The sequence below is a fragment of the Peromyscus eremicus genome, chromosome 4, assembly GCF_949786415.1.
Source record: "Peromyscus eremicus chromosome 4, PerEre_H2_v1, whole genome shotgun sequence".
Lineage (NCBI taxonomy): Eukaryota > Metazoa > Chordata > Mammalia > Rodentia > Cricetidae > Peromyscus > Peromyscus eremicus.
The window spans coordinates 6,817,021-6,844,971 of NC_081419.1; the positions used below are offsets into that span (position 1 = coordinate 6,817,021).

At 51.7% G+C, this 27,951-nt stretch overlaps 2 protein-coding genes across 2 annotated transcripts in view; both read right to left on the reverse strand.

Moving 5' to 3' along the window:
• Nucleotides 1–3,997, reverse strand: part of Cfap157 (cilia and flagella associated protein 157) — a 9,061-nt gene extending 5,064 nt beyond the window's left edge. The window contains exon 1 of the mRNA XM_059260090.1: nt 3,766–3,997. Within this exon, the coding sequence (XP_059116073.1) occupies nt 3,766–3,938 (173 nt within the window). The 5' untranslated portion in view covers nt 3,939–3,997. The remainder of the gene's footprint in view (nt 1–3,765) is intronic.
• Nucleotides 3,998–14,761: 10,764 nt separating this feature from the next.
• Nucleotides 14,762–27,951, reverse strand: part of Stxbp1 (syntaxin binding protein 1) — a 48,203-nt gene continuing 35,013 nt past the window's right edge. The window contains exons 9-16 of the mRNA XM_059262204.1: nt 27,764–27,829; nt 26,847–26,927; nt 24,119–24,257; nt 23,358–23,467; nt 21,158–21,259; nt 18,529–18,614; nt 16,745–16,899; nt 14,762–15,070 (exon numbers count right to left, since the gene is read on the reverse strand). Of these exons, the coding sequence (XP_059118187.1) occupies nt 14,961–15,070; nt 16,745–16,899; nt 18,529–18,614; nt 21,158–21,259; nt 23,358–23,467; nt 24,119–24,257; nt 26,847–26,927; nt 27,764–27,829 (849 nt within the window). The 3' untranslated portion in view covers nt 14,762–14,960. The remainder of the gene's footprint in view (nt 15,071–16,744; nt 16,900–18,528; nt 18,615–21,157; nt 21,260–23,357; nt 23,468–24,118; nt 24,258–26,846; nt 26,928–27,763; nt 27,830–27,951) is intronic.

Sequence of the window (27,951 nt, forward strand, 5' to 3'; positions counted from 1 at the left end):
CCTTCTATATAGAAGCAGGGTCTCCCACTTGAACCCAGTGCTCAGGAGTTCACCAGTCTAGCTGGTTTGCTGTAGGGGATCCTTTCTGACTCTGGGGTTACAGGTGGGCACCATACCTACTCGTTTGTATGGGTACTGGGGATTCAAATTCCAGTCCTCACTCTGAGTGGCAGGTGATTTAGTCACTGGGCCATCTCTTTTAGTGGGAGTGGGGCCCTGGGGCTGGGGCAGGAGCTTCATAGTGTCAGCAAGATAGCTTTTTGGTTTTTTTGTTGTTGTTGTTTTGTTTTGTTTTGTTTTGTTTTGTTTTGTTTTGTTTTGTTTTTTTGAGACAGGGTTTCTCTGTGTAGTCCCAGCTGTCCTGGAACTCACTCTGTAGACCAGGCTGGCCTCGAACTCAGGTCTGTCTGCCTTTGCCTCCTAAGAACTGGGATTAAAGGTGTGCACCACTACTGCTGTCCAGAGCTTTTGTTCTTTTGAGACAGGGTGTTACCCTATATTTGGGGCATTTATCCACCAACCCCACAGCTCCCCAGAGTTTTCTTGAGTGTGAGCAGCAGGAAATAGAAGGATTTAGATTGTGGAGATAAACAAATAGAAAATACAGGATAGCCTAGAGAGGGCCTGGAACCTATTCCAACGGGCCCTGACTGTCTCTGCCCCAGGGTATTTATAGAGACACCAAGGGGTGGAGCAAAAGACCTCCTCCCCCCCAGCACAGCCAAGTGCAGACCATTTCAGACACCTGCACTCAGGCCCGTGGTCCTAATCATCCTCTCTATGTGGACCTGCTGGGTAAAGCCACGAGGAACCTGAAAATGGGCTCCCACACCTATAGCCCAGGCTGGCCTGGAAATTACTGGGTAGCCTTGAAGCTGGCCTTGAATTTAGAACAAACCTGCCTCTGCCTCCCAAGTGCTGAGGTTGTAGGCATGTGCCACTGTTCCCAGGTTAGAAACTAGATTTTTACAAACATTCTATGCTGCAGGCCACAGGAATGTAGTAGGAGTTCAGCTGAGTATGGTAAAGCTGTACCTGAAAGAATCAAGAAATTCTTCCAGAGGAAAAGCCATATCTCAAGGAGAAGTTGGTGTTATTCGGCTTTTGATATATCAGCTGTTTCCTGCCATGAATTTCAAGTGCACTCTCACAGCCTCCCCAAGAATTTCTAACTGTGGATTTGATCATTCCTTGGGTATATACACTTAAGGTACTTGGATACAGTCACATAGGCAAGGTTTTCTGCCTTCTGCTTTCCTTTTTTAGCATTAAAACCAGATATTGAAAGGACCAAGCAGATATCATAACAGGCTGCTCAGTCTTCTCTCAGAGATCAGGCCTGCATTTCAGTTTCCTGAGACTTGAACAAGCAGTCTCTGGGAGGGCCATGAACAAAAGACACAGTCCTTGCAGTAGCTCCCTTTCTGCGCGTACTCTGACCGCTCAAGGTTCAGTCAGTTGTTTACTGTCTGGGACCCCTCACCAACTTAGAGTTATGTGCATGAGTCAAGGACAGAGCCTGGACCACTGAGCCAGCCCCCACAGTCAGTACGTGCTAGGCCTGCCAGCCTCCACGGCAGCTCAAGGACAAAGCCTGGGACTTGTGCTGGACTGCCCCCAAAATGATAATTGTAACCCCCAACCACCCTGAAGGGCTTGCAGTTTTTGCCTTTAAAAAGCTAGCCTCAGGCCAGGCGGTGGTGGCACACGCCTTTAATCCCAGCACGTAGGAGGCAGAGCCAGGTGGATCTCTGTGAGTTCGAGGCCAGCCTGGACTACCAAGTGAGTTCCAGGAAAGGCGCAAAGCTACACAGAGAAACCCTGTCTCCAAAAAAACAAAAACAAAACAAAACAAAACAAAAAGCTAGCCTCACAAAGAAAGAGCAACTCTTCCCTGCCTCACTCTATTGGGTGTAGGAATGAGTTCCCTGTCTAGACTTGTATCTATAGAATAAACCTTGCTGTTGGATTCTGGACACCTCGGTCTTTGATGGTCTCTTTGGGGTCATGATCTGGGCATAACAATATCTCCTTTAGCTAACATCTAAGGACAAAGCATGTCCGGCCAACCTGGTCTCCTGAATTAAGGGAAACACCCATATAGAGACACTGCCTGTCTCCTAGGCCAGGCGGGGGTTAGGTACATAGCCTTGCTTTATGTGCAAATTAAGCAAGGACCCCCCTTCCTCTCACAGCCCAAAGTGGCAACCTCGAGCAACTTAGAACAAAAGGGCTCTGTGCATACCTGGTGCAGTGAGGCTCTGGGGCAGGTTTCCTAGCTCCAAGCAGAGCTACCCCACCCGACCAGAAAGGGCAGAGTTTGCAGATTGTAGGTGTAGAGAGACTGGTTCCGGGGAAGAATGAGGAGGAACGAAGATGCAGGGGACCGAAGATGAAGACAAATGAGGATGAGACATGAAGAACCTAGTTAGAGCTATGAGGGGCAGCAGGAGAAGGGACAGAGAGGAGCTAAGTAGAGGGCAGAGTTGAAGCTGTGTAGATAGTTTTGTCTTAGAGGAATCAAGTGAATGGACTGTAGAGCTCGGTGCACTGTAGATTCATTCCCTCAGATTACCCCTGCTGTTTGTAGCATCTTCCCAGGACGCTGGAGAAATCTCCTCAGGGCAGCCCCCGGGGACATTTCGGTAATTCTTATCATATATATATATTTTGGTTTTTCAAGACAGGGTTTCTCTGTGTAGCTTTGCGCCTTTCCTGGATCTCGCGCTGTAGACCAGGCTGGCCTCGAACTCACAGAGATCCGCCTGGCTCTGCCTCCCGAGTGCTGGGATTAAAGGCGTGCGCCACCACCGCCCGGCTCTTATCATATTTTACTTATTGACTGTGTATGTGCATGCGTGCGTGTGGGCCGTATCAGAGGACAACTGCAGGAGTCCTCTCTCCAGCACGTGGGCCGGGATGCGTGGCCAGGGCCTCCGAGCCATCTCACTGGCTCTGAAACTAGTTTTAAAGTAAGAAAAATGATGGGCAAATGCAGCATCTCTTATTAAATGTTAGGAAGGTCCTTTCCCTGACGCTTCTGTCACCTCCAAACCCAGCTCTAAAACCCCATGTAGAAAATCCCCTTCCCAGGTTCCCATTTAGGACCTGTAGTGGGTCACACTTGTAATCTCAGCACTTGGGAGGCTGAGGCAGGTGGATTAACATGAGTTCGAGGCTAGCCTGGGCTACAGAGTAAGACCCTGTCTCTAAAACAAAGCAAATACCCTTAAGGAAACAGCCCCAACCTAGAGAAACACACTGATTGGGGCTTGGCATAAGGAAAGAGGGAATGAATGACCTCCCTGGCCACCAGGGGGAGCCATTTCTGATTCATCCCACTTACTAAACTAATAATGCTTAAAATCCAGCTCAGTGGCATATGCCTTTAATCCCAGCACTCAGGAGGCAAAGGCAGGCAGATCTCTGAGTTTGAGGCCAGCCTGGTCTACAGAGCGAGTTCCAGGATAGCCAGAGCTACACAGAGAAACCCTGTCTCAAAAAACCCCCAAAACAAAACAAAAACAACCAACCAAACTAAAAGGTCCCATTCTGCTGGAGCGGGGGTGGGGTTACCTGTGATTGAGATGCTAATTAGCGGAGTGCTCCCCAAGCTCTGGGAGCTGTGAAGGGGTGGGGGGATCCATTCACCACTTACGAGTGGTCTGAACATCCCATAGGAGGCCAGAACCCAGATCTAAGGCCCCTGTCTGAGCCTGTGTGGGCTTCTGGCCTGGCACAGTAGCATCCCTGGCGCCCACCCACCGGGCCAGCCGGTCCTCCAGGTCTTGGATCTGTTTGTGGTAGAACTCCTTCAGCTCCTCCACCACGGTGGGGTCTGTAGACTTGGCGACGGCACTTGAATCCTTTTTGCCCCCTTTCTTCTTCTTGACCTCAGACTCTTTACCACCTTTGTTCGGCTTCTTTTTGGGAGCCATGGCTGATGGCAACTACTCTTTCAAGTCCTCTTTAAGAAGCCAGGTGGTTGCTAAGGAAATTGGTTCCATACATAGCAACAGCCTGACAGTGTGAGGCTGAGTTTTAAAGGGCCACTGTCCTCTTCTGGACAGGGAGCCTGTGTCTGGCCTGGGCTTAGCCTTTCAGATCACTTGGGTACAAGTTTGGGTTCCAGGAAGACCTTTCCTTTTCCCAAATGGAAATAAATAATATGGCAAATTAATTACAATTATCAAGAGCCCCAGAAATCACAGCCTGTCACTTTGGGACTTTGGCCTAATGAGAAGATGGAGGTCTAGCCAGGGGGACCTCCTCATAGATTCTTAGTCAAAAGCAGAAGAAACAATCAGTGGGCCCCTGTGCTCGGAAGCACCTCTCCTAGACCTGTCAATCCTTTCGTGGCACAGCCACACAACAGTTATACTGGAGGCTCCCGGGCTGGAGTCTTGAGATATCCTTAAAGCTTAGTGGCAGGGTCCATCTGTCCATTGCTACCCCAGGCAGACGCAGTTCTTTCTGTAGCTTTGGTCTTGGCTGTAGTGTGGTAGGGAGGGAAAGTCCCTGGGGTTGAGAAGGCAGCATGCAGGCATGGGATGGTGAACAGTAGGTATCCATCTCCTCAGTCACATTGGGCTTTTGTCAGTCCGTGAGTGTGTGCTCTTTGGTCCCCAGGCATGCCTGGGGCCTGTCATCATGTTCAGTGATGACTGAGCGCTTAGTGGGTTCACTGTGAGGGGACTCACTTTGGGGATGCTACAGGAGGGAACATTCTTCATAAGCAGAGGATTAGAGGGCTTCCACTCCGGTCTACCTGATTCTCACAGCCACGGTCATTCTGACCCATGGGAGTGAATGCCTGGTGTCACACACAGGTGGGCACCTTTGCTGAAACCCTGCCCAGGACTGGAGGCCCTGGACGGACAGGGAGAACAGCCACAGCTGGTGGCCTGGGTTCCAGGGTCACTGGGCTAGTAGCGTGTGCCATGACCGACCATGCTTTGGCCTGCTGCAGTATCTTCTCCTCTGAAGATACACTACAGCTTTTGGAGGAGTGACCCGAGGATCCCTGTGAGCCCTGGGACACTGGGCACTAGGGCCTTGGCAGGACACAGTACTTTTTGCCGTTTGGTGGGATCAGGGAGGAGTGAAATGACAGAAATCCTGGGCCAGGAGAAGTCGGAAATAAACCAAACCCAAACCAAACCAAACCAAATCAAAAAACAGAAGAGGGTAGCCAAGGGTGGCCACGCACCCCTGCAATCTCAGCTGAGGGGTGGGGGTGGGGGCAGGAGGAACACAAGTTCAAGGTCAGCCTGGGCAACTCAGCAAGGCTCTGTCTCAAGAAAACATGGGCCAGCAATATGGCTCATGGGCTCTTGCCACACAGCCCGCGATGAGCTGAATTCTATGCCCAGAAACTACAGTGGACAGAGAAAACTGACCCCTGCGAGTTGGTCTCTGACCTCCACATGCACACCACTGCACACACATACAATGGTAACAAAACAACACAGAGCAAGTGAACAAAACGCTAAAAAGCAGCAGAAAGAGGGACAAGTGACCCTGGGGAGGAGGACGCAGGATTTACTGGGCTTCAACAGTTACTCAGCGTAGAATTCAAGTCCGCGTGGTGGATCTTATTCCAGGCATTCTAGTGACAGACAGGACACAGTGGCTGGCTGACGTCTTCCAGGAACGAGTGTTGTGAAACATGGCATCACCCCCTGAGCCTCAGCTTCCTCGCCTGCAAAGTGGCAGGGACCAGCTAACACAGGCCCAGGAGAGGCCTGGCGTGATTGCCAGGCTGTCTTCACTGGTCTGCCTCCACAGCGAGTCTTGTAGGAGCTGGGTGGGATGTGCTGCAGACTGTCCTCCGAGCCCACTGCCGCCATCTTCGTGAGTGGCCCTGCTTGCAAAGACTATTTCAGCTGAGCTCATTGACTGCTGACCCTCCCTCAGAGGAGAGGATGGGAGGGCCACTGGACCCTCCTGTGCATCCAGCCATCCCTCCCAAGCAGCCATATACAATCCTGCCCTAACTGCACAAGACCTCAGGAAGGGGCTAGTATACCCAGGTTGGGAAAACTAGGCAAGGGGCTCCATCTGTGTAGCCACAGGGAAGTCATCCCTCCCATTTCCTGTGAGATGGCTTTGTTTCCCCACGCTCCCACTTGGGCAAAAATTCTTGGTACATGTGCAAGATCTACAAAGTAGCCTTTGCTATGATTTATTGCACAAGGGGACCCCGAGGGCATCCTGCACGTTCAGGGAAACATGCTGGCATGCGGGGCAGATGCAGCAGCCGGCTGGCGGGTGACCCACTCCATGCGGGCATGGCGGTGGGGCAGCAGGTGGATATTCACAACCCAGAGGCTGCATCCGCGCGGAAATGGTTTATTATAATAGAGAGACAAAGAGAAGAAAGGAAAGAGGGAGAGAAAGAAAGAGAGAGGAGGGGGTCGAGGGGTGCACACCCCATGGGAGTGGAGGGGGAGGAGAGAGAAAGGGGTGGAGTTTTTCATTAAAGAGACCTTTATGTCAGGACACGGGGTGGCGCCAAGGGGCGGGATCAAAACGTTAACAGCCTTGAGTTGGTACATTCCCACATACAGTGAAGGTGTCATTTCCTGTTACCGAGGCAGGATAATGTACAGAGATTCATTTTTGTGTATATGGATGTTTTGCCTGCATGTCTATGTGCAGTGCCCATGGAGGCCAGAAGAGGGAGTCGGATCCCTGGGAACTGGATTTCAGGAGGTTGTGACTCACCCTGTGAGTGCTACCAATCAAACCCCAGTCCTCTGAATAGTAAGTGCTCTTACCTGCGGAGCCGGCTTCCCAGCACTAATTAGCTGCTTTTCCTTGTGTTTTGTGGTGTTTCAATGAAGTCTAAGGCCTCACACACCAGGTAACTGTTCTGCCTGGCTTCAGATCCACCTTTTTTTTTTTTTTTTTTTTAAATTTTCTCTTTCATTTTACATACCAACCCCAGTTCCTCTCTCTTCTTCTCTTGCCCCAGACCCAACTTAAAGTTCTTATCTTTTAGTCTTGAAACAGGTCTTCGCTAAGGCTGACCTTGAACTTTCTCTGTAGTCTAGGCAGCCCTAGAATTAAATCTTTACTGTTTTCTCCGCTTCTTAAACAGCTGGGATCACAAGCCTGTGTCCCTAGGGCTGGCTTATTCAGCTGCTTATGAGGTCAAGGGACCTAGCACTTCGCAGCTGGTGGTTGGAGCATGTGAGAAAGGAGTCTGCTGTGAGAAGCTGAAGCAGGAAGAGACCAGGCTTGACTACAGAACAGCCCTCTGGCGAGAACCACAGTAGCCTCGATAACCCGGTCATTTCCCTCAGTCTTTGCCAGGACTGCTACACTGAGGGCTGAGCTCCCAGCACATGAATGTCCAGGGACCAGCCATATCCAAACCTCAGCAGGAGAGCATTTCATGAGCCCCATACCTCTGTGCCTTGTGAGTCCTCAGTTTCTCAATGTTGGTCTGGTGTCTACTCCTCTCTGGGCCAACCTCATAGCAGATTCCCCAGGTCACAGGACACCTAGCTTCCAAACTGGAGGAGCTCTTTCTACATGTGGGCTGGGGCAGGCCAATGACACTGATGGAGGGACCGACGTCTCAGGGCTCTAAATACACCATGACTACATACAGAGTCCTGCAGTGTCTGAGGCCGAGGCATTCTAGAAAGAAGAGGTTGAAAAGCAGCTTGCCTCATGTCTAGGCAGGTCCTTATTTATTGTTATTTATTCATTTGAGAGAGTGTCTCACTATGCAGCCTTGGCTGGACCTGGAACTCATTATGTAGACCTGGGTGGCTGAACTCAAAGAGATCCCCCTGCCTCTGCCTCCCAAATGTTGGAGATTAAAGGTGAGTGTTACCGTGCTTGTCCACTGAGGCAGCATTTTTTTGCTGCCCAAGGCTAGAGACAGGTACAGATGTTATGTGATGCAAATCGCAATCCCCTGGATCCAGCAGACCCCCAAGCCGCAGCTGTGGGATGGGCAGTCAGACTGGCACCACGAGTGAGCGCTGATGTCTTTATTAGACTCCAATGCTGCAGTACAGGACGGTACAGGGTGGTACACGGTTGTGCTTCCGTACTCGAGACACTGAGATTTGAGAATTTCAAGTTAACAAGTTTCAAGACAGACTAGCTTTTTTTTTTAAATATCCTTTTGAGAAATTATTTATATAAATAACATAAAGGAAACCCCACATGTTCGACAAACGAGGTCCTGAAGCATGAGCATTGCTTGACCAGAGGGAAGGGACGAAAGAAGCAGCTACAGAAGAAATCAACCAGTGCTACTACGGTTGGGTCCTCAGGGAACAAGGTCGCTGGAGGGGAAGGACCGAGAACTAAGAGAGCCAGGGAGGGAGAGGGGCACAGGTCACCTGCGGGAGGAGGGAGGCATAGACCACATTTGCGAAGACAGCACAGGACACAGTAATACACACAAGTCCGCGGTGGGGGTGGGGCGGGGCAGGGCTGGGGACATTTTTGTGACTTCCACTGTCTTTGTTTCACGACGACAGCAGCAGCAGAATGAGTGGCATGCTCAGGGAGCTGCTGCGTCCTGAGGATGGAGACCACCCTTCCAGCATCTGCTTCTGGAGTTTCTGCTTTATAGCTAGCTATGTTTTATACAGCGACGATTTTAATACAAAGAATAAAATGATCATTTTTCTCATACAACCACGATGACCTATGACTGTACATTACACAAAATTAAGATGATGAAGTATCTCAAATTCTGGATACTCTGACTGATGTCACTTGCAGAGCGGAGACAAGATCAGCAGGGCCCCCTTTCCTCAGGCCTACAACCTTTCTAGAGCAAAGCACCCTTTGACCAGGGTATCAAACCCATGGACTTCATTCCTGACCCTTACATGAAGCCTGGGGGAAGCAGGGGGCTGGTTGTGCCTAACTCTTCTCTTGAGGAACTGAGGGTGCTAGGCATGCTGATTTAGGCTGGAGGACTTAACTCAGGTTAGAGCACTGTGGACACACGTCAGGGGAGTAGTGCCAGGCTCTGGCGACAACACTGGCTGGCACACAGTCTGGCTTCCTGTGGACACCCTAAGCCCCACCCACAGCTGCAACACTGGGCAAAGAAGAGGTGTGTTCCATGCTGGCCTCTAGAGCTCTGCTCACTACCACTCCCCAGCCTCTGTGCATGAGAACAGGGGTGAGCAGGGACCGGAGAGGAGATCACTCCTCAGCGTGGAGTATCTGGGGGACAGACCCCTTACGATTCCCAACAAAACCAGAAATGAGCCCAAACAAGCTTTGAGAAACACCCACATGTCTACCTTTCCATACTCAAGCAATGTGCACACACGGCATAGGGCTATATACAGGTCACAGGATCATAAATAAGGAGAGTCCACTCAGTCCAGAGTTCTGACGCTTCTGCAGTGGCGCTTGCACGCGAACTTCATGTGGGATACGTACAGAAGATACTCACTTTTAAAAACACATACTCTCTTGCTTTTCAAAGGACAAGGTAGGATGTCTTCGCACAGGAGAAGAACTTGGCGTGGCAACGGGGTGGCCAGGGCGTGCAGGGCTGGGGAGGCAGCAGAGTAACGAGGCTTCGCACTGGGGAGCTGCAGAGCACTGTGGGAAGGGAGCCAAGGGAGCCAGGGCTTTGGAGGGGCGGCTTATGTTTTTAACTGCTTATTTCTTCATCTGTTTTATTCAGCTTCTTGAGCGTGTCCAGCAGTTTCTGTGGGGTGAGAATGTGTGTGGATCCTGGCAGGGCAGAGAAGACAGTGAGTTTATTCACCTACTCACCTGAGGCTTCTTCCCCCATCCCCCAACCCTCATCTGGTCCAGTGGAAGCTGGGAGTGGGTGGGGATGGAACCCTTGGGCCCTGTCAGAATAGACTTAGGAGGCATTCAGGCTCAGCTGGGTTCCAGGCTGAACCTAGGAACCACCTCTCAATCGGAGCCCAGCGCCATCTGCCAGCTGATGGGCAGCTAGGCTTTCTTTATTATCTCTTGAAGTCAAAGGTGAAGCCAGGAAGAGAAATTTCAAATATGGCAAGGGACAGTGGCTAAGGGCAGAGGCTGGTAGGCATCTCTATGTGGAGAGCATGTTGCCTGTTGGGCACGGGGACCCACTGAAGTCTGGGAGCCGGCATGTTGGTGCTGGCATGGTGGGGGACCTCAGGTGTGAGAGGGAAAGGGTGGGGACCTGAGGCCTTACCTTGTGGAGACCTGCATTGTAAGAGATTAGAAATGCTTGCAAAAGTTTAAGCTAATGGAATCAGATATACTTCTAGAGCAAAGGTTAAAAAAAAAATAAAAATAAAAACATTTAATAATGAAGGCCTTTTCATAGAGATGTAGGTGCACTAAAATGACGAATGGACTGAGTGGCCTGGACATGGGCTTAGTCACACAGAATGGAGGTGATGGTGGTGTGAGCATGAGGCGTGCATGCACGCAGCAGTGAGTGCAAAGCAGGTCCTGGTGGGACAGGAGAACTCAACAAAAGATCCGTTCTTGAAAATGTGCCTCCCTGGGGACCTGGAAGCAACAGGCCTCTGTGGGAGTGGGGAGCAGAGACCCTCCAGACTCCATTCGAAGGGCAAGCACAGGGGGGCTTGGTGCCTGGGCCTCTGACCACTTGTTGGGTGACCTGGTCATTCTGGACCAACAGGAAAGCAGCGACACTCTGAGCGGTCCCTCCCAGTGTCCGGGCCTGCCTGCACTCACTGTTCCGAGTGAGGAGTCCGCCCCAGCTGTGTCCTAAGTGTACTTTGAGTCTGTGTTAGTACTCCGTAGACCTGCAGCTCCTTAAGCAGAAGGGATGTGCTGTTGGGGTGTCTGAGGTTTTTATACTCCCCCTTTCTGCTGAAGCATGCTGGCTTCAGTGAGCTTGCCAGACTTCCCAGGAACCCTGAGGCAGCAGGAGCCAGCGCCAAAAGGAGGGCTTTCGGGATCCCCACTCCATGCAGCCCAGCTCTGGATCCATGAGGAGTCAACAGGGAGCATACTGGCTGAAGAATGTCCTGTTCTCTGTCCTGGACACTGGCCTGTTCCAAAGTGCCTCCCACTTCTCACATGTGCATTGAGAAATTCAGGGAGGTCAGAGAGAGGTCAAGGAACCTATGCTCTAGAATTTTCTGATGCTATCTCATTCCTAACCATTGAACATTCCTAGTCTTTACAAGTGTAACCCTGAATCTTGGAGAGCCAGCATCAGGCCAGGTCACCTGAAGCCAGTTCCTGACACCCAGCAGTCTGAACATTTCAGTACTGCAGATGGAGCGAGGTACCATCAATGCTGCAAAGTGGGTGGGACGAGCCACAAGCTGCATTTTGCAGTTGATCTCGTGTCAGTCCCCAAGAGCTTGACGATGTTGGCCTTCTACTCATAAGCCAACTCTTAGTCCACACAGCTGGTGATTATGAGATGCCAGCAGTGGCCTCCAAAGATGAAGTTGAGGCCTAGTCACATGACCAATTCATGCTTCAAAGCTTTGGGGGGTGGTCCTCTCTATTAGGGGTTCCCTGGGAAAGAATTAATATCCCCTTTATTTTTTCGAGGCAGGGTTTGTCTGTGTAGCTCTGGCTGTCCTGGAACTAGCTCTGTAGACCAGGCTACCTCAAACTTAGATAACCACCTATCTTTGCCTCCCGAGTGCTTCGTTAAAGGAGAACCACCCGGCTCAAAGGAGCCATCCTTATCAGATGGACATGCAAGGGATGCTTGTGTGTCAGAACCAACAGCCCCAACCCAGAACACAGCACATCTGAAACCTTACAAGTGGCATGTGCACTAAACAGGTGTAATCTAGCCAGAGAGGTCTCTCATTTCTTTTTGTTTCTTTTTAAATTATTTTTATGTATGTGAGTGTTTTGCCTTTATGTATGTCAGGGCATCATATCTATTCCTGGTGCTCAATGGGGCCAGAAGGCAGCACTTGATCTCCGTGACTGGAGTTACAGTTATGAGCTGCAGTGAGGGTGCTGGGAACTGAACCCAGATCCTCTGGAAGAGCAGCCAGTGCTCCTAACCACCAAGCCATTTCTGCAGCCCCTCTCCCATTTGTTTTGATGGCTTCCTGGGCATCCACTCCTGAGTGGCACTATTGGCCTACACCATCAAGGTAAGAATGTAAAATCTAATAAGATGTCACTCATGGGCAGTCTGGAGGGATGATGTCACTCATGGGCAGTCTACAGGGATGATGTCACTCATGGGCAGTCTGGAGGGATGATGTCACTCATGGGCAGTCTACAGGGATGATGTCACTCATGGGCAGTCTACAGGGATGATGTCACTCATGGGCAGTCTACAGGGATGATGTCACTCATGGGCAGTCTACAGGGATGATGTCACTCATGGGCAGTCTGGAGGGATGATGTCACTCATGGGCAGTCTACAGGGACGGCTAGAGGAGACTAAGATGAGGCTTTGTGGAATTGTGTTCTTCAGTGGTCAGCTGCCTTGGGGACTGGAAAGAGAGGACTAGGAAGACACAGCAAGGCACTATCTCCCAGGAATTGTCCCTTGTGGCGGGGCCTCATCTCCAGAAGGGTAAGCTGTTGTCGGTTTTTCTTTGGATTGCCAACTCCTAAATAATGACACGAAGCCTTTTTATTAATTATGAAAGTGTGGCCTTAGCTTAGGCTTGTTCCCAACTAGCTCTTATAACTTAAATTAACCATTTATATTCATCTACATTCTGTCACGTGACTTGTTACCTCTCCTCAGTACTGAATGTCTAACTTCCTCCACATTAAATCAATCAGAAGGTGCCTTAGGCAAGCGAGGATGGAGAGAAGCATTTACAAAAAGCTTATCCCAACATCACACTACAAAAGCAGGGCTCTCCAAGGGTCTGCACTATCCTGTCTCTTCACCTGGATGATTTCAACAGGAGAGGCAGCGGGCGGTTTCCCTGTCTCTGGCCTCGCTGGTGTTAGGCCTGGGTGGCTTGCTATTGCTTCGTCTCCCTGCTTTTTGTGCGCATGTATATTTTAAACTTTATTTACTTTTAGCCCTGGCTGTCCTCAATCTCTCATGTAAACCAGGCTGGCTTTGAACTCATATAGGTCTGCCTGCCTCTGCATCCCAAGTGCCAGGATTAGAGTTGTGGTACACCACACCCTGCTTACTTATTTAGCTTTTAGACACACTCTGCCTTGAACTTGAGACCCTAGTGCCTCCGTCTTGAGTCTAGGCTGACAGAAGTACAACCCTCTGCTTTATGTCCTATTGGCCTTGCTTTCCAGAGGACAGGGAGCACAGGAAGGATGGAGTGGAGGACTCCATTTTCTTGGCTTACAGCTGTTGTCCTGGAGATAACACCCCTCTACTGAGGGAAGTGGGGATAAATGGAGTAGCCTACTATTTCTTCTTTTAACAGGAAAACCACAGTAAGCAAGCCAGCTTCTGGTGGTGTAGTCCAGCTTCGGAAGGGCCATGTTCCTGAGATGCCCCAGGAGGACAGAGGTATGCATGGCTGGAGGCCTGCATCTGGCCCACTCAATTCCAGACCGGCTCGAGGGAGCCTTGGTGTGCTGACCCGCCTCCCTGTGCTCGCATTCTGGGGCCAGGGAATGAGAGTGGCCACCGTGGTCATCCAGTCCTGGCTACCAGTCCAGGTCTCTTGCTCCTGTTTACAGGCCACTCCAACTGCTGACTCAGGGGTCACATGTCAACCCATGGTGAAAGGACCTTTTTAGGGCTCATGATAAAGCAGGCATAAACACTGAGAATGACTAACACAGGGGGTTCCCAACACACTCAAAGGAAGGCTCGGGGAGGGATGAAGAGGTGTGGAAGAAGGGAGTCTGCCAGGCCAAAAGACAAGGTACACCAGAGGGACAAGCTTGGGGTGTCGGGAAGGGATTTCTGAGGGCTATAGACCTCACCAAGAGGCCTCAGAGAGCCGTGACTGGCCAACTCTACAAGATCCAGCACTAATATAAAAGCAACTTCTTCCCTTCTTCCTCCCTCTCTTCCTTCTCATGGTAGGCAAATGGTCTACCACTAGGCTACATCCCAGCCCTCTTCTTCCTTTTTAAAAAAGTTTTATTTGAATTATTTGTCAGTGTGTGAGCATGTGTTCACACATGCAGGTGCCCACAGAGGTCAAAGACATCAGATCCCCTAGAGTTACAGGTAGTTGTGAGCTGCCAAATGTGGGTCCTGGGGGCAGAATTTGGGTCCTCTACAAGAGTACTATGTGCCCTTAACCACTGAGCCATCTCGCCAGCCTTCTTTTTAACTTTTTATCATGAGACATAGTCCTGTTAAGTTACCCAGGCTGGCCTTTCACTCGCTCTGTAGCCTGTGGGCCTTGGACCCGCCTCTGCCTGCCGAGTAGCTGGGATCCTGGCCTGCTCCACTGGAATTAAGCAGGACAAAGAGTGCAGTTTCTGTAGAGAGCAGAGTGTAATGAACTGTGCTGTCACTGAGCCTACAGCCGCTGGAGGGCAGGGCGGCCAGCCCTCTGCACCGATGCCCTCCAAGTGCCTGAGTAAAGGTGTCCACCCTCTGCTGCTCCCTGCACACCTTCCTCACCCTTAGGTGCTCTGGGCATCTCTCAAGTGTTGGCCTTGTACACACGGCCATCCTGAATGTCTGCTGGCCTCACTCAAGAGTACTTGCTCTATGGAGCCTACATCTCAACCTGGGCAGCAGGCTTGGGCACCGTGCCCCAGACACCCTCAGCTCCTGGAGTATTCAGTTACTGGCACTTGGGTTCACCCCAGTGGCTGGCAGCTGGCTGACTGTGCAGCATTCACCCAGGGCTTGAGTGAGCGGGTGCGGGGAGCCCAGGGCGTGAAGGCTGGACACATTTTCAATCGGCGTTAAGAACTGCAAGCATTTTCTTGGAAAAAGAAAACTCAAAGAAATGGAAAGGAAAAAGAGAAGAAAGGAGAGTGACGGGATAACCAAAGAAAGCCCTTCAGAGCGGAAGAGTTTCTTTCTGTAATAAGCTGCTTTTACTTTGTTTCTTTGGCTCTCACTCCATTGTTGGAGCCTGATCCTCAAAAGATACCCTAGAGGACTCCCTGAAGTCGGGGTGTCTCAGGTCCATGAGGAATTTGGTGGGAGTGAGAATGTGAGTAGAACCTGTGGGAGAATAGAGGCCGGCTGAACAGAGGCGCCCCTGGACATGCCAACGGAGGCCCCAGCCCGCAGCCAGAGAGGCGTTGAGAGGCAAAGCATGCACAGGCGCATGCATGCGTGCACACGCGCGCGCGCACACACACACACACACACACACACACACACACGCACGCACGCACGCACGCACGCACACACACGCAGGCAGCAAGGCGTTGGCATACATGAAGCATGTGAGGCCACACAGTGAATGGTGGCTGTCTTTGGGAAGCCCCTCCATGAACCCACACGGGCAGCTCTCTGTCCCTGGTCTCCACCCTCCCCCTGCACAAGGAACCTTAAGGAAGGTCCAAAGGAGAAAAGGAAGGTTCACACCCAAAGCCTGGCTGTGACAGCTGCTGTCCAGGAAAGCTGTTTGAGCTCAGGCCCTCTAACACATTCATGCGACACATATGCAAGCAGTGAGCAGGGAACACTCATGGGGCCTGTGCCACAGACAGACAGACAGGCACGGAAACCAGACCACGGATGCCTGTGGGAGGACAGTCTTCCCACCCCGTTGTGCGCAGGTGATGACCCTTCATGCCTGTCTCGGTGAACCCAGAAGCAGCCATGTTACTGCTCTAAGGGGCCTGCTTGCTTGGACAGCTTGGGGGTGCTGCGAGTTGGTCATCCAAACTGGATAAATGGGGGTGACACTAGTGGGGTGCCTGCACCTGGGAGCGGACGGAAGCCTGCTGGCTGGGCAGCTCAGGGCCTCCTCTCCAGCAGAGCACATGGCCCAGGGGGCACTCCATAGGCCCTATGGACCTTTTTCCATGGGGTGCTCAGCACACTCCTAGGGCCACAGTGTAGTTGGAGATTTGCAGGCGCGGGCGGGACTGGAGATAACTCTAGCTATACCGCAGTCTCTGGCCTTGCACTCTATCCAGCATGTGCTCCCACAGAGGGCGAGCTTAAACAGGGCAGTGTCTGTGACAGCCTTCTGACAACTGGTAGCACATGAAACTCTGGGGCCAAGAGGAAGACATCTGTAAGAACTCAGAGTTCGCTCCCTCAATAATCTGCCAGCCCTAGGAGCTACAGATGATCCTGGAGACAGGAAGTAGGAAGGGCCTCCTGCTGCAACTGACCAGCTTCTACCAGCTGCTCCTGCTCTTTTGGAAGGGAGCAGGAAAGACGGGGTATGGCAGACCAGAGGTAGTGGGGACTGGGAATCCTTAGGAGCCAGCCACCAGTGGGCGTCGGCAGTATCTACGGACATGCTAACTACCTCCAACAGGAAGTACTAGAGGAGGACCGCAGTGACAGCTCTATGGTCAGGTGTGGTCCAAGGCCCGATGCACCAAAGTGTGCATCTCCCTCTCAGCCCTGCTTCAGGCTGCAAGTAGGTGCTACGAACTCTGTTTTGTTGGAGAGCTCCGCTCTTGCTCAAGGTGACTCCACTTGGCAGTGTATGGATTTGAGATCTATGACCAGGCTCTTTCCATCCCAAGACGCTGTCTTTCAGCAAGAGACACAGTAGGGCAGAGACCCCAGCTTTTGCCATTCACCCACTGTTACCCAGGGCTAAGCTCTGCTGGGGTGAGGGAGAGGCCCTCAGACAGATGCAACACCAAGCGTGGGATGGAGTGACAGTGCAGTGAGGCAGCAACTCCTGCGGACGCATGCCCTGCTCACCTATCAGCACTTCCCACTTGCCGTTGGCCTGGGTCACTTCGTAAGCACAGCGCATCTCATTCAGGCTCACACCTCCAAGGATGAAGATAATGAGGCGGGGCCCGCTACGGTATTCCCCGGGAGCCTTATTCTTGTGCCAGTGTCCATAGCGGGCGCTGAGGGAGAGAGAGAGTCACAGGTGACTTGTCGGTGCTGGAGAGCTGAACTGGACTGCCGGTGCCTGAGCTGTGACGGCCACTCTTAGAAACACAAGTACTAGACTGCCTCATCTCAGCAGGGGTTTGTTTGGTTTTTTTTTTTTTTTTGGTTTTTTGAGACAGGGTTTCTCTGTGTAGCTTTGCACCTTTCCTGGAACTCACTCTGTAGCCCAGGCTGGCCTCGAACTCACAGAGATCCGCCTGTCTCTGCCTCCCGAGTGCTGGGATTAAAGGCGTGTGCCACCACCACCGCCCGGCTCAGCAGCTTTGGCTGGATGGCTCTCATCCTGATGTCTGTTCCAGATCAAGCCTGGTCCTGAGCTTGCCTGGGACTCCGCAGCACTACGCAGTACGGAGAGGCAGAGGGCTGCATCAGGTTGGCAGACTGATCACAAGCAAATGTGCTTGTGTGGGCCAGGCTTCATGGTACTGTATCTCCAGGGAGAGACAGTACTTGCCCTCCAAGAAGTCGAGTCTCGTGGGATGGGGATTGTTGAATGCCATGGGACAGAACAGGCCACAGAGCACTGCTCAGGCTTCCCCAGGGAGGAGCATGGCTCTTCACTAGCAGGCCTCCCTCTGCCCCCGGACTTCCTCAGTAAAGACCTGGACTCTGACACAGCAGAGGAGAGGGCTGAGAAAACTGGAAACTAAAGGGAAGAAGCAAGCTCCTCTGGACACCAGAATGCTCGGCCCTGCTCCTCCCTCACAGAAGCCCTGCAAGCACTTGGGCGTGTGGGCCTCTTCCGTGTACAGCCAGCCTAGCGAGGGCAGCACTTGGAGGCTGTAGTTGATTCCACGTTCGGCAATGGCTTTTTCTCCTTTACTGCCATCAGAGGAGATGCCTGTGCCATAGGAAACACTGCAGGGGTCCGGCCCAGGCCCAGAGGCCAAGGTGAAGACAGAAAGAAGAACAGCCGGGACACACCAGAGAAACTCTAGAGTTGCTGGTCATGGTGGCACACACCTTTAATCCCAGCCTTGGGAGGCAGAGACAGGTGGATCTCTGAGTTCAAGGCAAGCCTGGTCTACATAGCCAGGGCTACACAGTGAGACCCTATCTCAACAAACAAACAAACAAACAAACAAACGCCCCCAAACAAAACAAACCAAAGGGTGAAGGAGTGTCAACCCTGGGAACCACAGCTGATGGTCGTCCCTGCAGCCTCTGGCTGCTCTCCAGGCTCAAGGCTCAGCCTCCAGTTCTCCAGAGCCACCGTCCACACTAGGCTGCATGAACGGAACTGCTGTCGACACTGGGGTTTCCTGATTACACAGGTGCTTAGGGAAGGTCAAAGAGGAAAACCAAAGGCCCACAGATTAAAGGGGGCTGTGTAGTTTATCTGGCTGCAGGCAATGTGTGTGTGGGTAGGGTGAAGGCAGTAGGCCTGGCATGTTCAAGGATGAGCAAGGAGGTAGTGGCTGAGGCAGACAGGTACATGAAGGAAGAAGCGGGTGAGTTCTTGAGGGGCTGGGAGCCCAAGAGGACCGTACGGCCTGCTGTGAACCTGGGCCCACTCTGGGAAGGTCCTGATGGTACATGCCATTCACAGCCAGGTCACAGACGCTCTCCCTGCATCTACCCACCTGACAGCAGTGGTGCTGAAGGAGGCAGAGGAGCGGGTGGAGATGTACGGGTAGTGCTTTGTATCCAGTTTGTCCTCAATAGTGTCCTAGAGAGAAGACAGGGTCACCATCTAGAAGAGGCTGAAGAGAAAGTCAGCAATGACCACACCTGCAGCAGACCCTCTTCCGGGGGCCCGGCACAGCCCGGAGGCCTGGCACTTGTCCCACAGCAGGCTGTTAGACGGCCTGGCCCTGCGGGTTACCCTGACTGTCCAACACACAAAGCGCTCACCTCCTCATGTCTGCAATGTGCTCCACTGTGAGCCACTGGGGTTAACCACCTTGCACCCTGTCCACTCGATTCCTGACATGCGCTGTCAGTGTGGTGACAAGTGGGTCTAGGGAGAGCCTCCCCTGCAGTCTGTGGAGGAGCCACTTGTCTGGTGGGTGGATTCCAGCTATCTCCTGCCACTTGGAAACCCGTACTCTTAGGAACTGATGAGCCTGCACCGGCCTCCTCGAGAGCAGGAGGAGGGAAGAGAAGCAGGGGGCATCGCACCAGAGGGCTGCCTCCTCAGTCCCAACACCAGACAGGCAGTTGGTTCCTGGGTGTTTCATAGCCACCTATTCTTTTGGTTTGTAGGTTTTAAAAATAGGACCCTGACTCACCCTCCATAAATACACTAGCACATAACTCCTGATTGACTCGGGATAGGTAGGTGGCAAGGCTCTATTCTCTAGACTCCTGTTTTGTTTGCCTATCAAGTGCAGAAGCTGAGCAGACCCCCCCCAACCTTAAAGACCTCCTGGTGGAGGACTCTGCAGGGCTTCTGCTGTGGAGGACTCTGCAGGGCTCCTCCTGGTGGAGGACTCTGCAGGGCTCCTGCTGCGACACTGAGGGATGGGAGTCACACCACAGAGCAGCTGCACTGCCCACTGCCTTGCATCCCTGACAGTCAACAAACATGGTGCCACAGCTTAGTGTGAGCTCTGTACCATGGACATAGGGCACAAGGTGACAGAATCATCCCATCAGAAGAATATGACCCCAGAGTGGGTCAGGCGGTAGTGGTACACACCTTAAGTCCCAGCACTCAAGAAGCACAAGAACTCAGAATCTCTGAGTTCAAACCAGCCTGATTCCCAGTACAGCTAGAGCTTCACAGGGAAACCTTGTCTCGACAAAACAAAACAAAACCAAAAGAAAAAGAGAAAAAGAAAAGAAGAAAAATGGCCCTAGGAGATGTGGCTCAGTTGGTAGAGTACTTGTCTAGCATGCTGAAGGCCCAGGTTGATCCCCAGCACTGAATAAACTAGACACAGTGGTGTATGCCTTTAATCCTGCACTTCAGGGATAAAGCAGGGAGGTCAGAAGTTCAAGGCCAGCCTGGGCTCAAGACCCAATTTCAAAAACAAAAGATAGCCTCAAACTGGGCAGCAGGCATATATGTAAATAGCACTGCTGACCAGAATTTGGGGATTCAGAATGCAATCACTCTGTGATACTAGATGGTCAGACATGTGAGGTTGCCATAGAGACAATGTGAGACCTTGTAGACTGAAGAAGCAGGACTTGGGACGTGGAGATAAGGACAAGGATATTCCAAGGGGCCAGTTTGAGGCACAGAGCCCAGGTCTGTCTGCTGGCATGGGGAGAGCTCTGGAATGCAGGAGAGGGGAAGGTGGGCAGGCTGTGGCCTCCTGTTGAGGCCTTTCCACAGCAGCCTGAGGTGTGATGGAGAGGGACCATGTCCCCTAGGAGAGTGTGTGCATGCTTCTCATCTGAACTTGGCATGCTGACCTGAGCCCGGCTCTTCTGGGTATTGCACCAGAGGCTCTTCTACAGCATGGGACTCTAGCCCTGAGACTGGAACAGTGGGCAAATGGATCTTGAGGTCGTCATGTGCCAGTCTTTCCTGGTGAGTTTTACTTGACAGGAGAGGAAGGAATGCTAATTGAGAAAATGCCTCCTTAAGATCAGGTTGTAGGCAAGCCGGTAGGGCATTTTTCTTAAATTAGTGATTGATGTAGGAGGGGACAGATTATTGTGGGTGATGCCATCCCTGGGCTGATGTTCCTGGGTTCTATAAGAAAGCAGGCTGAGCAAGCCATGAGAAGCAAGCCAATAAGCAGCAGCCCTCCATGGCTTCTGCATCAGCTCCTGCCTCCAGGTTCCTGCCCTGCTTGAGTTCCTGCCCTGACTGCCTTTGATGATGAACAGCAATGGAGCATAAGCCAAATAAACCCCTTCCTTGCCAAGTTACTTTTCATCATGGTGTTTGTTTGTTTGTTTGTAAAGACAGGGTTTCTCTATGTAACATCCCTGGCTATCCTGGAACTTATTCTGTAGCTCAGGCTGGCCTCGAGCTCACAGAGATCCACCTGCCTCTGCCTCCTGAGTGCTGGGATTAAAGGCGTGCCCCCACTGCCCAGTAGTCACTATGCTTCATCACAGCAATAGGAACCCCGACTGATACAGTCTCAGGGTTGTTCATGAGTCCTCAGAGGTAGGTGCTTTTGATTGACTGAGCCCCGGAGGTCCTACAAGGAACTGAATCATAGGATGTCACTGCTACCCAAGAACAGGGGTGCTGGAACCTAGACCACCTTAAAAGCAGTCCTGTCTTCTGCTGCCATACCCCAAACTGACCTCCATGATGTCCTTAATGATTGGGGTCCATCGTGAGAGCTGGTAGGTCTGCTCACTGATGCGCTCTTTCCGTTCCGGCTTGCTTCTGCGGCGTAGTGTGGACTGAATGCAAGCACACGTCAGGTCAGCTCCCCCACCTGGGTCTCAATGACCTCTAGAAATTCTCTCAAGGCCCCCTCTTCAGAATTAGCATTGGCAATGAGTAATGGGGAGAGGTTCTGCCCAGTGTAGCCCTCAAAATGTACCTCTTTAAGAAACTCTGAAAACAAGGGAGACTTGAGAAATTACGGTTCTGTTTCTTTTTTGTTGTTGTTATTCTGTTTATTGAGACTGGGTTTCTTTGTGAAACAGCCCTGGCTGTCCTAGAACTCACTTTGTAGACCTGGCCTCGAACTCAGAGATCTGCCTGCCTCTGCCTCCCAAGTGCTGGGATTAAAGGCATATACCACCACGCCCAGCTCTAAAGTATGGGTCTTCAGTCATAAAAATGCGAAATGGGGGAGGGGCTGTGGCGGTTTGAATCAGAATGGTCCCCACAGGCTCATATATTTGAATACTTAGTTACCAGGGAGTGTCACTAATTGAGAGGATTGGAAGGATTGCAAGTTATGGCCTTGTTGGAGGAAGTGTGTATGTGCTGGGGATGGGCTTTGAGGTTTCCAAAGTCCATGCCACTTCCAGCCTCTCTAACTCAGCCTGTGGATCAGCTACTTCTCCAGAACCAGGCATGCCTGCCGCCCTGGTCCCTGCTATGATGATAATGGACTAAGCCTCTGAAACTGTAAGCAAGCGCCCACTTAAATCCTTTCTTTTATGAGTTGCCTTGATCCTGATGTCTCTTCACCACAATAGAACGGTGACTAAAACAGGAGCTTAAGTATATAAATGCTGTGATGAAAAAAACCAAAAAACTTCACATTGGCATGGTGACTCACACCTGTAATCCCAGCGCTTAGGAGGCTGAAGCAAAGGTATAAGGTATAAGTTCAAGACCAGCCCCAGGTTACAAAGTGAGACTCTGTCTCAAAAAAAAAAAGGTAGTTAAAAAGAATTCGCTAGTTTAGTAATGATGGTGTATGTTATGCCTTTAATCCCAGCACTCGGGAGGCAGAGGCAGGTGGATCTCTGAGTTCGAGGCCAGCCTGGTCTACAGAGTGAGTTCCAGGACAGCCAGGGCTACAGAGAAACCCTGTCTTGAAAACCAAACAAAAAAATTGCTGTCTATTAAGGAGAACACACTTGTTGGGTATGACTTAAGTTTTTGCTTTATGTTTTTTGTTCTAGGTGAATCAGTTCCACTATTTTAAGCCTTTGCAACCCAAGTTATAGAGGGGGTACACAGTGAGGCTCCTCCATGTGGGGTTCAAGGCCTGCCCACTTTCTCACAGCACACTGACCTTCTGAACTATCTGCCTGATGTCACTCTGTCACCCCACTGCCAAAGACACAGAGTGAGCAAAAGGGCCCGCCTGACAGTGTGGTGCTGCCACCCTTATGGGAGATGCTGAGCCTGACTGTCCAAAGGCAATGTCACACCGAGCTATGACGGGGACACTGGAGTGGTCTGTTTCCGATGAGTTCAGAGATGGCGCAGCTTTAGAGACCATGTGACCCCTGGATACCTGTCTAGTTCCTGACTTTGAATTCTGGTTCATGTCCTTTCTGTCCTCCTCTCTGATTCTGTCTCTCCTCTTTTCCCTCCTGTGGGATATTCCTGTACACTGTGTGAATATATGTTGCTATGGCTGATTTAATAAAGAAGCAGGCTGGCCAATAGCTGAACAGGATAAAGTTAGCAGGAGAGCCAAACTGAGAATGCAGGAAGGAGAAGGGCGGAGTCAGGAGTACCAGCAGATGCAGGAGAAGCAAGATGGGCATGCCCTACTGAGAAAAGGTACCAAGCCACGTGGCAAAGCATAGGTAAGAATTATGGGTTAATTTAAATGTAAGAGTTAGCTAGTAACAAGCCTGAGCTATTGGTCGAGCACGTGTAATTAAGACTTATAATTGAGTGGTTATTTGAGAGTGGCCCCCAGCACAGGAAAACTCCCCCTCCCCCTCCCTCCCCCCCCCTTCTCTTCCCTTTCTGGATGCTGAGGGTGGTACATAGCCGCATCATAGGGGGCTGTCAGTCATGAATGTAGAGAGGATACAATATGCCAACCTCCCACAAGCTCCCTGCCTATACACTGGCCCTTACGTCTGTGACGATGGGCACACCGAGGTGAGCCATGTTGGTGATGATCTCGCTGTCCTCCGGGGGGATCTGGGCATGCTGGATGAGTTTGTTTAAGTTTTCCTCAGTGATGCCTGAAAACAAGACTCCTGGTCACCACACCTAACCCCTGCCATTCCCACCCTCAAAATCAGAGCCAGTGGCTTCCTTTTTCCTCCTCAGAGTTCCACCACATCTGAGGTGGGGTCAAAACGACCTTCCACTCTTCTCTAGCCACCCTGTGATGACCATGGGGACGTCCCTCCCAGTCGGTTCCCACCCTCTTGGCTTCCCAGCGGTCCTTCCCTGTTCTCACCCTGTGCCAAAGTCACACTAGACAAGGAAGTCTCATTGCCCATTTTTTTGTACAATGACGTGGGTGGCAACTGTCTGTTTGTTTGATATAGCGTCTCATGCAGTCTAGGCTGGCCTTAAACTCCTGATACCCCTGCCTCTACCTCCCAAAGGATCACAGGCCAAATACTGTTGTTGAAAGGTCTCAATTACTAATGACATGCAACCTGGAAACATCTGGCGGGCTGAGTGCTGGCAAACGGTCAGGAGAAGTCAGCCGGCTCTGTCTGTGCCACCTGCTTCTTCTAGTCACTCAGGCTGCTGAGCAGACTCAGCCTGCGGTGCATCTAAACTGCAGGAGGAGCCCCTCGGCCTCCCGTCCCCCCCCAGGGCTGCCCAACTGGCATCTGCGCTGTTCCCTCTCCTCTACGCCTCTTCCTCCCGGCTCCTACCATTCTTCAGGAAGATGTAGAGAAGGATGATGCGGATTTTGTCGTAAGTGCTGACGTTCGCATCCAGCAGGATGGGGACAATGGCTCTCATGGGGTCCTTGATTTTCTCCCCCTCGGCATCTGTGCCCATCGCCAGGTCCTGTAGAAAACACACCTTGCTGGCCCTATTTCTGGTGACAGTCTAGACAGGGGGTGACTCTCAGAAAGCTCATGATCTATAAATGCCTTGGTCTGTGGTGGGGTCGGGCCGGCTGTGTGCTGGTCTCCCCGCGATGGGCTGACAGCATCCCAGGGTGACTGTGTACAACAGCAGGTACGGTAGCTGGCCACACAGCAGAGGTGTACTGCTCCCTGGGGATGCCAGGGAACAGTACCTCACAGACACACGACCCGCTGAGGATCTCAAGGGGCCGCTGCATGGCCCGAGTCTCTCCACCCTGGCTCTCCTGACACGGAAGGGCACACTGAGTTAGCAGGGTCACCTCTGGTCTTAGTCTTCCTGTAGGCTGGGAGGACAGAGGATGACAGCCAAGGGTGCCACTCGGGGCGGAGGGAGCAGCAGTGTTGCCCCCAGTGCGGTGTGTGTGTGTGTGTGTGTGTGTGTGTGTGTGTGTGTGTGTGGTTTCCTTTTCCTCTCAAGACCCCAGAAGTTTACACAAATGGTGACTTCACATTCAGGCATGGTCTGAGGAAGGCAGGCCGCCTCTCCCCGGCAGCAGAGGAAGTGCTCAGCAGGAAGAAACTAGCACCCTGCCAGGTTTTTTTTTTTTTTTTTTTTAAGACAATGTCTCGGGGCTGGAGAAATGGTTCAGTGGTTAAGAGCACTGGCTGCTATTCCAGAGGTCCTGAGTTCAATTCTCAGCAACCACATGGTGGCTCACAACCATCTACAATAAGATCTGGTGCCCTCTTCTGGCGTGCAGGCATACATGCAGACAGAACACTGCATATGTAATAAATAAATCTTTGAAAAAAAAAAAAAAAAAAGACAATGTCTCGCCATGTAACGCTGGCTGCCCTGGGACATACTATGTAGCCCAGGCTGGCCTTGAACTCAGAGATCCTCCTGCCTCTCCCTCCTGAATGCTGGGATTAAAAGTGTGAGTCACAACACCCACCCGCATTAAAACGCACGCACACACGCTCTCATCATGTTAGTGTAAGTGCCATGATACACACGGATGTATCATGTATCAGGTCAGAGGATGATGACTTGTGAAGCTGGTTCTCTTTCCGTCACGTAGGTTCCAGGGATTAAACTCGGGCTGTCGGGCTTGGCAGCAGGCACGTTTATCTGCTGAGCCGCTCTGCCAGCTCTAGAGCATATTCTCTAAGCTCACGGAAACGCAACTAATTCAATCTTTTTGTTTGTTTGCTTTGTTTTGTTTTTAGAGACAGGGCCTCACTATATAGCCCTGGCTGTCCTAGAACGTATGCAGACCAGGCCAGCTTCAAGCTCATAGACATCTGCCTGCCTCTGTCTCCTGAGTGCTGGGACTACAGGTGTGCACCACCACAACCAGATTCTTAATATTACTTCTTAATATCTTTAGTATTTAAAAAGAATTGTGCTTCCAAAGTTAATCTGAATTTGCTTTTTGTTTGTTTTGTTTTGTTTTTCAAGACAGGGTTTCTTTGTGTAGCCTTGGCTTGAACTCGATTCTTACTGACTAGATAGAACTTGCTTTCTCAATGGCTGAGCTCTTGGGGAGAGGATGTGTGTTTGTGGAGATTGTCCACTAAATGGGTGCGCTTTCAGAGGGGAAGACTGCTTCCCTTCTAACCCAGGCAACACTATTGGACAGAGAGTGCACACCTACCCTGAGCCCCTCACAGCAAGCCAAGGGTGAAGATCTCAACTCCACACTAAAAAGCAGGAGTTGATGTTTTTCTGTAAAAGGAGACTTTCAACTAAGGCTTCAGAACGGCTTCGATGGGGGTGGGGCGTGTGTGATGGGGTCTCACGAAGCTGTTCACGCTGCCTGGAAACCTGTGGTCCTCCTGGCTCAGCCTCCTAGTGACAGGTGTGGTGACAGGCCTGCGCCCCCAAGTCTGGCCCTTCCAACCTTTCAGCGTCTCTCCTTCCTTCCTTAGAAGCTGACACAGGGGCTGCTCAGTCTATGTGAGGCCCTGGGTCTGATTCCAAGACCACTAACCAAGGGGGTTGAAATCCACATCAAAACAGCTGCCGCACAGCTCAGCGGCTCTGCCACGCGTCTGGTTTTGGTGCTGTGAGTTAGCCAACAGGGAACAGGACGCAGGGGGCACTAGAGACACCAGCGATGGCAGAAGTCAGTCTAAACAGTGCCCAGGCCTGGGATTGGCAAGGCTGGGGAGAACTCATGCCCCGCTGCAGCAGTGACATCCCGGGCTCCAGAGCCGCCGGTCTGGTCATAGCGGGACCAGACCACATGAAAACATAAACAGCAGCCAGCCCTGCCAGGCTCACAACTCCTCAGGGACGTCTTCTGCCATTCCAGGGAAAACAGAGCCTTTGGAAAGAGCCAGGCATGCAAGCTCCAAATGGCACAGCACTCCAGATCCATCTAGGCCCTACCCGTCAGAGCGGAGCCAAACCGGCTCCAGAGCTGAGACAACCGGGGTCATAGGCTCTCCCTTCTCTAGATCCTATGGTTCTGCAAGAGGTCCAAGGTCAGAGGTTAAAATTCAGTGGGGTAGCTAGGCAGAGCAGTTCTGCCCTGCAGAAAGGAAAGGAAGATAGGCCTACCTGCTCCACGCGGCAGAGTTTGTCCACGGTGCCTTGGTAATGCTTCATACAGTCTTCAGCAAGGTGCAGGTGAGTGGAATACTAGGAGAAACACATAGGAAAAATCCGAGTCACGGCACCAATGTTGGTTAAGCTGTGGTGCTGCTCCTCATGGCTGGCCACTGCCCGAGGCAGCCACGCCGGCGGAGGAGAGTCATGAGCCATAGTTACCTTTTTATTGGGAGTGCGGGGAAGAGAGAGAGAGAGAAAGAGGGGGGAAAAAGAGGGAGAGAGAGGGAGAGAGGAGGGGAGAGAGGGAGAGAGAGGGAGAGAGGAAAGGGAAGAGAGGGACGCACAGAGGGCCCACCCGCTTTGTAGAGGCACAGCCACTGATTCGTGGGACACTGAGTGTCCTCACTAAGGACTCCAATGCCAGTGGCTACAAAAGACAAGACATTCTTGAGAGGGTGGGGTAAACCACAGCCTACAGGAGAGGAGGGAGAGATCTTTTAGGAGGGTGGAGTGGCATGAGGCACAGCTCCCTTCAGAAGCAACTCCTTGAACGTGGGTGGAGCACCTGGTAAACATGTTGCAGGTAAGTGACATTGTTTCACCTTTATGATCAGGACACCGAAGCCCTGACGGCCCCCTGGCCCTCTCTCCCATCAGCCACTCTGAGGGAGGCCAGTGCTGTGTGAGGACAGCCAGGACTGACTGGCTAAGGCCCGTGTGGTGAGGAGCCTCCAGTCAACAGCAAGGGAGAAAAAAGAAGAAAGGAGAAAGATGAGAAGAGAGAAGAAAGTGACAGGAAACAGGATTTCTGCCTTTCTTCTGCTCCCTTTCCTAATAAAAACGGAATCTAAAATCTGCAGATTTCCATGCATCGCCTGGGTCTGCAGCTCAGCTACCCCGAGTCAGTCTGGGTGGGGTCCCCGTACCTTGCTGAGCTCCTTCTGGTACTGGGGCATTTTCTTCAACATCTGGGACAGGTCCCGCATGGTGGTCTATGAGGAAGGAAGCACAGTGTCACTAGACCTAATGAAGCCTTGTGAAGCTGGAGGGCACAGGACAGGACAGCAGCCACACCAGACTTCACCAGTGTCCACTCAAGGACTCAAATGTATTG